Source organism: Carettochelys insculpta, chromosome 18 (assembly GCF_033958435.1).
Source record: "Carettochelys insculpta isolate YL-2023 chromosome 18, ASM3395843v1, whole genome shotgun sequence".
Taxonomy (NCBI): domain Eukaryota; kingdom Metazoa; phylum Chordata; order Testudines; family Carettochelyidae; genus Carettochelys; species Carettochelys insculpta.
The window spans coordinates 2,972,824-2,985,611 of NC_134154.1; the positions used below are offsets into that span (position 1 = coordinate 2,972,824).

At 46.5% G+C, this 12,788-nt stretch overlaps 1 protein-coding gene across 2 annotated transcripts in view; it reads left to right on the forward strand.

Annotated features, from left to right (window-relative positions):
• MED15 (mediator complex subunit 15) overlaps positions 1-12,788 on the forward strand; it is a 37,327-nt gene continuing 24,539 nt past the window's right edge. For both annotated transcript variants that reach the window (XM_075012542.1, XM_075012543.1), the window contains exon 1: positions 1-134. In XM_075012542.1, coding sequence (XP_074868643.1) covers positions 67-134 — 68 coding nt within the window. In that variant the 5' untranslated portion in view covers positions 1-66. The remainder of the gene's footprint in view (positions 135-12,788) is intronic.

Genomic DNA, 12,788 nt, shown 5'->3' on the forward strand with positions numbered 1-12,788 from the left:
CGGATCGTCGTCTGTGGCAGAGGACAGCGCGGCGGCGGGTTGGGGCTAGCGGCGGCAGCAGCGGCGATGGACGCGCCTGGGCAGGAGAGCGACTGGCGCAGCGCGAACTTCCGGCAGAAGCTGGTCAGCCAGATGTGAGTGCGGGCCTGGCGGGGGCGGGGCGGCCTAGGCCGCAAACGCGCCCTGCTTCGGCTTGCCCGGCCGGGGAGTCGGGATCCCCTCGCCCTGCGCCGCCCCCACGCTCCTCTCCTGCCGCAGCCCACCGCCTCCGTCCCGCTTGGCAGCCGCTTCCCGCGGTAGCCGCTGTAGGGAGGGCGCCCTTTTTCCCTCCCCGCCAGCCTGACTGAGTGTCTGGGCCTGGTCCACCCTGGGCCCAGCGCAGTTAGCCGGGCAGCCGCTGCGTCTCTCCACTTGCAGCGGCTTGTCTGGGTGTCCTTAAGCCCCCGTTGCCATTCCCCGTAGTGAGCATATAACCACCAACAGGCAAACTCGAACCTGGGACCTCAGTGCAGGAGCCGTTACAGTTTGAGCTGAAAGCCACCTGGCTCCCAGCTAAGGCTGTAGAAGAGACTCCTCCTTCCTTTGTGGAAGTGGTGTAGGTGCCACTGCATGGGACAGTGAATCACGCCTATGCGTGTGGTTTACAAACACTCTCCCCCAAATTGCCTTTCAGCTGCTTCTTTGGCAGCTGCCAGCCGCCTGCTGTGGCTTCCCTTCAAGTGGGATCTGTGATTTCAGAGCAACATTTAAACGAATAGTTAGTTGTGTGGATCCTACACTCATTATCTCTGCTTTGTTCTTATGGGAAGCAAATGATTACTATCTTAGCGTTTTCATCGGCATATTTAGATGCTTCACGTCTCTCTTCCTGTTAACCTTGTTCCTATCCTGATTTATTTGTTATGGTTTTTGTGAAGTTTTATGTCTGAATTTAGGTTCTAAACAATTCAGGGCAGGGAGTGGCTTTGCTTTCGAGTTAATATGTTACACTTAGTTTGTTCTGTGAAGTCACTTGTTTTACACAGAAACAATCTGCAAGAGGACAAACTTGGAGTAATGTTGTTAGATTTTTTTTTTTTCACTGACTGTGCACCACAATCTGTAGGAGTGTTTTGTGAGTGGTGTTTTTTTTTTTTAAAAGGCTGAGTACCATCAAGAGAGGCTTAGGGTAACAGATTAACTGCCAATTTTAGGTAAAACAGGACAAAAACCTTAATTAACAAGGAATGCCATTTAACTGCAACATTTAAAATTCTGGGAAGTGCAAAGTAGATAAAGTTCAAATACTCTCAGTTCATAGTGTCTGTTTTTTTCAAGGTGGATTATCATTGTAAACATTGACAGTTTTCATTAGGTCCAAAATCTTGTGTTCTGCAAGTGACAGTGCCTCCCCTGAACTACATAACGTACCTCAGAGGTAAAAGTAGTCATGTTTTGTTAACAGCTTCCATTGTGGAATCATAATAATGCTTGGGGTTGGTTTTTTTGGGGGGTTGGGTTCATGTGTCGTATTTGAAATTACAGTTTGGCAGTTTCTGGTTGTTGTCATTAAAATAATAGGAGACTTGCTGCAATCAGGGGGTTTTAACAGACCCCTGTGTGCAAAATCAGCCCCGGGGCCAGATCTGTCCCACCAAGCTTGTCCCTCTGGCCTATCCAGCTGATAAGCAGAGCCTGCATATAGCAGCATGTGTTGAGCTGCCCCTCCCACCACCATCTTCCATACACAGCTGAGCTGTTCCTAGGATTCTTCTGCTAACTGTGCAGAGGAGGAGGGGTTGAAGGGAAGGGAAGTGTTGAAATGAGGGTGTTCCCAGCTCCCTGTACCCTATCTCTGTACAGCAGGGATCAGGGAGAGGGAGACACATAGCAGAGCTGTGCTTCAGTATGAAGCGTGGATGGTAAGTGACTCAGGAATGCAGACCAGAACAGATTTCCCTTGCAGTGGCAGAGGGTGGCTTTTCTCAGTAACTTAACCAGCACACAAAGTGTGTGTCACTGTTACACATACTCAGTCGTGCCACACACACGGTCACTGTCAAATATACATTGCAGCACACACTCAACATGTCACAAAGCCTGTGTCTCTCACACACTTTCTCTTTCACACACTCATCCTCTTTATCTTTCTCTGTAGCTCCTAGCCCCACTATTTGTGGCTGGAGCCCCCTACATCCCCAAGGAACCCAGAGCCAGCCTGCCATCAGTACCAAACTTTGAGGAGTGGCCCATCTGTGAACATTGTTGCCCACCTGTGTAATAGAGGTGGTATGCTCAGTGTGAAATACAGCAGGAGGGTTGGGAGCAGTTGCCTAGGAGTGTTTTTGAAATCTCATCACAAATTGGTTGTTCTTCCTATGCTTCCATTTTGAGCTTCAGTGAATCATAACAGCAACAAAGGGTCCTGTGGCACCTTATAGACTAACAGGAAAGTTTTGAGCATGAGCTTCCATGAGCACAGACTCACAGACCAGCATCTGATGAGGTGAGTCTGTGCTCATGAAAGCTCATGCTGAAAACTTTTCTGTTAGTCTATAAGGTGCTACAGGACACTTCACTGCTGTTACGGATCCAGTGAATCATAAGTAACTGACATGTAACGGAAATAATTAAAATAATTACTGTGTGGATTCCCTTTAGAAAATCTTCTGTAACAGACGAAGTGTTTAACAAGGTCTTGCAAAATAGTTTTGAATACTCAATAGTCCATGTACAAATCTCCTTGTTCATCTTTACAAGATGATTAAAAGTAATTTTATTTGCCATTACAAATAGTCACACTACCAAAAATAATTTAGACTAAATTAAACTTGCATAATGATGTTTATATAACCCATCTTTAGAGAGTTTCTTGGATATAGTGTAGCTACCTAAGTAATAACTAAGGCAACATCTGTTGTTGGAACTTCAAACAGGGGCTCCTTCTATCTTGTGATGTTAGGCATTTGCTGGAGATAGCCATGAGATGCTCAATCACAAAATGGTGGTGTGGGCCCAAGCAAAGCCTTGTTTGTTATAAATAGCCTTAGGTACTATTGGCAATTATATTTTTACTTTCCTGCAATGCTTTTGCGAATGAATGTGAAGATGCCTCAGTATATTTGTTCTTGTGAGTGCACCAAGGACTAGTAATAAATGCTTATTCTTCTCTGCAGGGGTTTGTCTTGTGCAGGGCTCCATCTTCTTGGAGTACATGTTTCACCTAGGAGGGGCAGTCAAGATGTCAATCATGGGTGACACTTAGACTTTGATTCTGATTAAATTTGGATACTACAGTTTCTTTGGTCTTTGACTTAGAGGGCATGACTACACCATAGAGTTATTTCTGAATAGCTTATTCTGGAATAACACATCTACACTACAGGGACTCTCCAAAATCAGCAAAACTTATTCTGAAATAGTGTGTTCATACACAACAGAGCCCACTTTGGATTAGAGCCCTTTGAAGCACAGGGGTTCCAATCTGAAATACTATGTCTACACTAGTGATAATTCAGAATAAGCCATTCAGGAATAGCTTATTTTGAAATAGCTCCTATTCCCTTTCTGTGCAGCATCTATTCTGCAATATTGATTTTGTAAAAGGTGCTATTCCTTGTAGCATGAGATTTACCAAATTTGAAATAAGCCAACCCCTACTTTGAAATTATTTGGATATAGTAGTTGCATTGCAGAGACACTTGCAAAGTTATTTCAAAATAGTGGCTGTAATTCTCAAATAATTTTGCTGTCTAGACACACCTTAGAGACCAGGGGAAGTATATGAGAGAGAGTATGGCTCCGGCTCATCCTGGATATGACGGACACTGTGTTTCTAGGCACAAAGAAATGTTAAGAGCGTAGTGGCTGTGTGTGTCTTCAGTTTGAGGTGTCTGTCCTTCACTTGTCAGTGTGATTCAGTCTTTGGGTTTCTCTTAATCCATTTGTCGTCTTGGCCATTGACCGACAATATCATGATCTGTCATTTGCTATCTACAGCTGCTGCAGAAGCTGAGGCAGTTTCTCTGGTGCATGTCTTAGTATTTGGATCCATGCCCTTGTAACAAGAACAGTTCAGTGTGCTCTGTTTGGGCCTACCCTTGAAACCGTCAGAAGCTTTGTGTAGTGCAGAACTGAATGGGATATATGGAGATTGGTAGGTATATCTCATAGAACTGGAAGGGACCTTGAGAGGTCATTGAGTCTGGTCCCCTGACCTTAAAGCAGGACCTATCACCATCCTGGACAGTTTTTTTTTTTTTTTTTAAATCTATATGGCCCAGATCCCTAAATGGCCCCCTCAAGCATTGAGCTGACAACCATGAGCCTAGCAGCCCAATGTAAAAACCACTGAGCTGTCTCCCCAAATAAATTTGGACAGAATATATGAGGGGTCTGCACAAGTGCCCTGTTTGGTTTAATTATGTTTTAATTGCTATTTCTACTCTGTAGCTATCTAGATGGTAATCATGGATTTCCTCTTGCTCTGTATCCTCTTGTCAGAGTTCTTATTGCCAGGGTCCATTCTCACTGTAGATTCCTGTCAGACTTCCAATGGCCAGCAACAGGGTGTTCCCAGTAGAGAACTTGCATCACTAGGCCCCTTGCCATTCAGTACACTCATCCCTTATTACACAAGTACTTCATTTACGAGTACTTGCTTAAATGAGGGACACAACATACCTCCCCTAGTTCACTCAATGAGTGAACTCCCCCGCTAATACAAGACGTACTCCCTCCCCACGTCTCCAGCCTGTTGCAGCCTGACTTCCCCAGTCAGTCCCACAGTCACCAAACTGTCAAAACCTAAACCCCCCACTGCTTCCCGCACCCGAACCACCAAAACTTAACCCCCACCAGCCCTGCACACCGGAACTGCCAAAATTTAACCCCCCCGCGACTGGCCCTGCACACTGGAACTGCCGAAATTTAAACCACGCCCCCCACTGGCCCCGCACACCGGAGCTACCGAAACCCAATCCCCACCCCCAGCCAGCCCAGTGCACCTGAACTGGGGAAACCTAAACCCCCTGGGCCCCCAAACTGCTGAAATTTAACCACCCCCGCCACTGGACCCTGCACACCCAAACGGCTGAAACTTAAACCCCCTGCCCGCCCTGCGCACCGGAACTGCCAAAATTTAAACCCCCTGCCGCCCGTGCGCACCCCGAACTGCTGAAATTTAACGCCCCCCTCCCTGCCGGTCCCCACACACCCAAACTGATGAAACTTAAACCCCCCTGCTGGCCCCACACACTGGAACTGCCGAAATTTAAACCCCCTGCGCACCATGAAGCACTGACATTTAACCCCCCAGCCAGCCCCACACACCCGAACTGCCGAAACTTAACCCCCCTCCCACTGGCCCTGCACACCAGAACTGCCAAAATATAAACCCCCGCTGGCCCTGCGCACCCAAACCGCTGAAACCCTCGGCCCGCCAGCCCCATGCACCCAAACTGCTGCAGCCTTAACCCCCGCCCCTTGCCCACTGGCCCCACAGACCCAGCCTGCAGCAGCCTGAACCCCACCCCCCATGGACCCAACCCGCCACCATGTTTTAACCCTCCCTCCCACACATGTCCCCCAACTACGCCTAGTCTTTAACCCCCCACAACCCCAGGCTCACTTACTGTTCAAAAGCAGCACCATCTGCCGCCACTCCCAGCAGTTGGAACCAATCAGAGACTTTTACAAGTATTTTAGTAGGAATTTAGTATCCCTCTTACGCGTTTTCACCTATGAGCAAAAAGTTAGGAACCAGTTGTGCTCGTATAGTGAGGGATTAGTGTAGTTTGTTCCAGTGTTGACACATTCCAAAATGTGTGTGTTTGCACTTTGTATTGGCCTTTATTAATAAATAGCGTGCTCTGGTGGTTGCTAGTAAATAGTTTTTGAAAATAGGTGTTTGTTTAATTATCCATCAGTAATTTTAAAAAAGGCAGGTATACAAAAATAGTAGATTACTTTTTTAAATTATGTACAGAGTAGGGATGTAAAATCTCGTGTAATTGGTAGACTTAAACGCGAGTGGGGTGGTGGCAGAGGATCAGGGCTGCTCCAACTGGGCCCACACATGGTGCACTGAGACCAGGGCTGCTCTGCTTGGCTGGACCATCCCTGCTACAGGTGAAGGGGTACTCCAGCATGTCCAGAGCAGCCCTGGTACACTGCATCCAAGGGTGTTCTAGCCTGGCTGGAGCAGTCCCTGTCCTCAGCCTGTCCACTGTCCCTTCCCTCGTCCCCAGTCAGATTGGCCACTGCAGACAGGGACTGCTCTGGTTGGACTGGAGCATCCCTGCCTGTGGTAGCCCTGCAGGGCTGGAGCCAACCCCCTGCCTTCAGTGGGCAGGGGGCTACTCAGCCCCTAGAGGTTAACCAGTGAACCATTAACATCCCTAGTACAGAAAGAAGAAAAAGTACTGATCCTTTAAACTGTAACTTGCCAAAAAAAAAAACAAAAAACACTTCAGTTGGAGCCAGGTATTTCAAGCAGGTAAAATTGTTAGTAGGGTACAAAGAACAGTAAAATTTGCCTGTTAATTTACTGGGGTTTTAGTTGTTATCTGTGCAAGATGCTCATACTGAAAAATGTATTATATGTAATAGTGCCTTTAAAATAGCTGTTAAAAGAACATTAAGGTTGCAAAGTGAAACACTCCAATATTAAGAAATGCCAAAATTAAGCGTGATGTAACTTTAACTGGTCCCTTTGTGAATAATACCAGAGAGCTAGACATGTTAGTCTGTATTCTACCAAAAGAAACTAGCAGTCATGGAGCACTTTAAAGACTAACAAAATAATTTATTAGGTGATGAGCTTTCGTGGGACAGATCCACTTCTTCAGATGAATAGTATTTCCAGTACAGACTGATAGTTATATAGCACAGAGTCCAAAAAAAAAAAAGAAATAAAAACTAACAAATCAGATACATGAAACTGAACTGGGGCTGAGTGGAGGAGATATTAACTTTCGTGCCTGAGATCACTACGAATACCAAAGGAAGGAAATCAGTCCTGGTAATGTGTGAGATAATTGCCTTTGTGAGTTATGATACTGAATTTATCCCCAGTGTCATTCAGTAAGTTGATTAGATGGTGGTCACTGACCAGGTAACTATTCAGTATTTCTTTTCATCTCATTATTAAATGTCTGGTCCATGTGTGATTTGTTGTATCTGAATTTCATTAGTGTTTGTAAAGAACTAGCTTTATGAAATCCATGTGAGGTGACTTCATATTATCTCTCATTTTGAAGTGTCAGCTAATTTTTAAACCAATTTTCAAAGCCAAGAGCCTGTTTTTTTTCTTTTCCCCCGAAAGTCAGTACTTCATATATTCAGAGCAGGAGTTCTCATTGACCGTGGGTGTGAATCCTCAGTACTTTTGCAAATCAGGCCCCTGGTGTCTCAAGATGAGGATTTGGGAAATTAACATGCTGTGGTTTGTGACTTGCTCAGCATCATGTAGGAACTCTTTAGCAGAGGCAGTAGTATTCAGCTGCCTTACCTTACCCACGAGTCTGTCCTTTCTCTTCCTGTGTCTCATTCACTACACATCTGCTTTCTCAGCAAATGAGGCAACGGTCCTACAAAGAAGCTATTCATTCTCTACACAACATTGATTTACTCCCTGAGTGCTGTTTCTCCTATGCTCAGAATGAAGGAGGGAGCTTATAGAAAAAATAGTGATTACAAGAGATGGCAATTTCCTAGACACACATTATTAAATTAAGTTAAATCTTACTGAATAAAATTTAAGTACCTTAGAAATTCATTAGAATACATGATTAAGGTCAATCAGGAAAATATTAGCAGCTGTACAGGACTATTTAACTCAGTGTACCAGACAAAGATAAACTTTTAAAGTGAAGTGTACGGTGTAGTACATTTCTAGGGACAGGATATGCAAATACACCCAATCAAATTATGTAATAATGCAGCCTTTGGAAGCTTTGAGCTCAGGAGGGGACCTTTGTCTGCTGATCATTGATTTTGTGGTCCAGAAGATCAGAGATCCAAACTGTGCAAAGGGGTGATTCTCAGATTTATGAGGATATTTGTTCTAAGCTAATGAACAGGTTGTACCTCTCTGGTCCTGGGACTCTTCTGGACCATGGATGTTGCTGGATCAGAGCGCCCCAGTGACAGAGGGTGCTGGTGGTCTGACGGGCAAGTAGCCCACAGGACTACTAGTGACTGGGAGCAGACACAGTCTGGCAAGCTGATAACCCTTGGGGCCACCAGGCCCTGCCAGGGAAGCAGCAGCTGGAGACAGCCTGGGGAGTTAGTGGGGCCAGCAGAGTCTATGGGGCTCCAGTGTCCCATAGAAGGCTGGGGGCAGTGGAACCTGCCAGCAGCCCATGAATGCCATTGGGAAGTGGAGCCCACTGGTGGCAGCAGGGCTGGCAGCAGCAAGGCTGAAGCAGTGGAGCATGGTGGCTTGGGAGGGGAGCCCAGTGGGGTGGCTGGTGTCCTGCCCCTTCCCGCCTCCAGCCCTGATGTCTTATCTGCTCTGGGCCAGCAGACTCCCTTGCTCAGGACAGGTCAGGTCCTGAGGATGCTGCACCAGGGAGGTTCAACCTGTAGCTGTTGTGAACTGCTAGCCACAGGATAAAGCCCTTGGTGGGGCTTGGGATGATCTCTGGTAATCTTATTAACATGCGTGCAGTTCCTGCCAGACCCCATCCTAGAGTTGGGATGATCTCTGGTAAGCTTATTAGCACACGTGTGGTCTGTCATGTTTTAATATTTTCTCTGAAACGCTTTCACTTTGTTTCTCAGGAGAAAAAAACAGGCCTGCTTGCACAGTCTTACTTAAATTGTGTGGCTTGGAACAGCCTGGTTAGAAGGGAGCAAGGCAAGTGTTTCTGTCCAAGAGAGGTGATGGCTGGGGAGCCAGAAGCCAAAGAGTGGGTGCCATCAGTGGATTGGGGTGAAAAATCACATTTAATTAGTAAACCAGTTAAATGTTAAGTTTAAATGGTTAAATGTGGGGAGAGGTAGCTGACAGGGCCGCTCCAGCTTGCCTTAATTTGCTTCATTTACTGGTTGTACTAGTGACCACATCTGGGCTGAAGAACTTCTGCCCGTGGCATGCCCCGGTCGCACCATAGATAAGGGCTCCTCCAGTCTCCACCAGTTAACCATAAACAGCAAGCCTCATCCATCAAGGGTGGAGGCTTACTGGTTAGCCATTAAGATCCCTAATGTACCTGTCTTGGAGTGCAGCTGTGATTATGTAATTAGACTATCACAATATATACATGCAAAGGGTTGAATTACGTGGGTAATAGTCTGAGAGGTAGACATGTTAATCTGTAGGTTCACAAATAACAAGCAGTCCTGTGGCAATTTAGAGGCTAACACATTTATTAGGTCATGAGTTTTCATGGGCAAAGCCCACTTCTTCAGACGAAAAATAGAATCTAGTGTGTATATAGTGGGGGACGATAAAAAGAGGTTACCTGTCCTTAGTAGGACCGGTAGAGGAGGTAAATTAAGAAGGATGTGTCCCATTTCTGCAAATATTAAAGGTGGCATTACAAAATGCAGTTTCCCCACTTTTCGTCTTTGCAGGAATGGGTGTGACAATCAAAGACTAATTAGAGAGAGCTGGTCACTCTTTTGTGGGTTTTGTATTTTTACATTATTTTAATATAGTAAATTTAAGCTTTAATACTGATTCTTATAATTTCAAATCTAACTATAAAATGAAATGAAAAACATGCTTGAAAAAAATAAGATTTACCCACCCTGTTCACAGAGTGATTCTCCGTTCCCCCAGAGGGGGAAGTACATGGTTGGGGGGCACAGGTTAAGTAGCTGGGTAAGAGGGTGCAGAATAGTGCTCAGGATCATAGCAGTGAGGGCATTTTTGATAGAGTGGGATAGAATTGAGGCAATGTAAAAAAGGAAGGATGGTCCACTGGATAGGAGCTGGGTCTTGGAGACCCAGGTTTCAGTTCCCTGCACCTCGACAGACTTCCTGCATGACTTAAGTCAGGTTGCTTTGTCACTGTTCTCCATCTGCAAAAGTGGGGATAACACCTCCGTATTGCACAGGGGTGTTATGAGGATAAATACCTTAAAGATCATGAGGTGTGCTGGTACAGTGTGGCACGGGCTGTAGAAGCATTGTTGATAGATGTGGAGATTTTGGGGAGAGATACTGATGTTCTCCAGCAATACTCACGCTTCCTTACACAGTCTCAACACCTCTGTCGTTGCTGGGACTTCTACATCATCACTTCAGTGCTGCCAGCACGCTTGCTGTGTTGCTGTTGCATTGATGCCCCTCTGAATTCCCTTGAGCTCTTCCATATCAACTCCATTCTCCTCTTTGTGATTCCATGCCCCTGATAAGCTTGGAGGGACCATAGGAAGGAGGGAATGTGGTGAGGCAGTGAGGAGTATGCTGTCCCAGTGGGAGGAAAACGGATAGGAAAGTGGGGATGCTGAGACATGGTTTACATTGAAAATACAGTCAAGTTACAGAGCTCATGGATGCAAAAAAATGCACACTGAGTGCTGTAGCTATGCCTACCTAACTTTCAGCGTAGAGGCAGCTAGGTCAACAGAAGAATGCTTCCATCAATCTATCTGCTGTCGCTTGGGTATGTGGCATTCTTACAGCTGCAGTAGGACCTGACAGCAAGTCACATCATTATTTTACGGGGGTTGTAAGGGCCAGTTTTAGACTCTCTGGGGTCTGGGGCTGAACTCAAAGGGCTTCAGTTTGGGGCAGTGGGGCTTGAGCTCTGCCCAGCCCTGCCCAGGATCATATGGTGTGTTGTTGGCTTAAGGGGATCGTGCTGCAGTGAAGTCTTACAACAACAGAAAAAGCTCTTTGGTCACTAGGCTGTAGTCACTGTAGGCTATGTCTATGCTAAAGGCCGATGTTTGCATACCTATAGTCTCTATAGTGTAGGAAAGGCCAAGATCGAGGCTTAAATTGTGCAACGTAGGAAGTTGACAGTGTTGTGAACTATCCCGTTCCTCTCACTGCTATGTACCTGTTCAGCTGTGAACACCCCAAGGAGATAAACACCATCCGAAACAATAGGTCTGAGATGTGTGAACTTTTCCATTCCTGTCAGTGGGTGTTCTCCTCCTCCCTCGTGCCAGCGCTTGTGAACCTATGAGGTGTAGGAGGGAGCTTGGAACAGGTCCCCAGGTACTGGCTCACAAAAAATGGAAGGTACGGGCCCCTGTTTCCTGATCCTGGGAGATTGGGGGTCACAGTCACCAGAGGAGCAGCCCTTAACCCAGCTCACATGGGGGATAATTGGGGTGACCATCCGTCCCATATTGGGTGGGACAGCCCCGTATTTCAGGTGGCAGAAAGGCTTCCTGACTTATTTTTTTAAAGGGATAATTGTCTCGTATTTGGCTCCCCACCAGCTGACCTTTTCCTTCAGCAGTGTGTGCAGGTGCAGCTGCTGGCTGGAGAGCTTACGTGCTCCCAGGCAGCAGAAAGAGGGAGCCAGCAGGGAGCCCTCCAAAGATAGGGTAAGGTGGTGCTCTGCTTCCTGGCTCCCTGTGCCATTGGGAAGCTGGGGGAGCACTTGTGGCTGCTGCCTCTCTCCCGTCTCAGCAAAGTCGGAGAGCACTGGTAGGTGCCGCCCGCTTCACAGCTCCCTGACACTCGGCAAAGTCAGGGGAGCACTGGCGTCTGCCACCCACTTCCCAGCTCACTGCCCCTCTCTGGAGCCGGGAGGAGCCACCCCTCCCCCCAGATCTCCCAGTCCCATATTTGGGAATAAGGAGAAGGCTCAGACACTGTCCCTCACGAGGTCCTGTTTCACATGATGGCAGGGAGATTGTGGTGTGGCTCACCAGGTTCCAGGGCGCACGGGAGAGAAGAATGCCGTTTTGATATAGGAACCTCTATTCTCTGTGCCATTCATCCCCAGGTCCTCCCTCTTGAGTTTTCACTTCCCTGCCCATTAGAGCTTCCTTCCCTTTCTACAGCCCCCCAATCCCTCCCTCCCCCTTCATGCACTTTTCTAACCTCCACACCTTCCATATGGCTCCCACATATTCACATTTCCCCTCACTGCTTCAACCACCCATATTCCTCACCCCATTGTTGAAAATAAAATACAATCCAAAAATTGCATGAGAAACACCCTGAGTTTAAGCAGACTGAGATCTGTTGTTCAGGAAACAGGGATTGCATTATCCTAACTCTATGATCTTCCCTAGAGTGAATCAGAGCTAATAGATGAATCATTGCTGGGGTGTGCTATGATAAATTGAAGCCTTACTTTCCTGAGGAGGTATGGGGAAGCTGTGGAGAGGTGCATGCTTGGCATTGTGCTCAGGTCTGGACACTTTCACTTGGTGAAAAGATCTCATTCTAAATACCTGAGGTGCAGAGTAGTCTTTCCATTTAAATTGGAATACATGAGAATTCCATACCAAACTGTTGATGGGATTCTCTGAGAAGTTGGAGTTGTGTAAAATTAGGGAGGAATCTGTCAAGAAAAAGATGGTGGCCAGCTGGAGAGAAGTTGGAAAGAAATAAAAAAAAGTCAGGCTTAGCCTACCCTACAGAGGTAGGTAGGATTTTTGTTATCCTAACAATCTCAAGCTTCCATGCTAAAATGTAGCTTGCATCAGTTTGTGTCACCCACTCCACTTCCACAAGAGGCATAGCGCTTAAGATGTGCTGGCTATCTGCTATTGATGTTAATCAGATTTATGTGCATGTAAATTGATGGCTTTATTTTTCTTTATGTGATGTGCATGTGAATTTCAGTGCTTCATTTGTCAAAAGTTGCCCTCTTTTTGTTCCATAGGTAGGG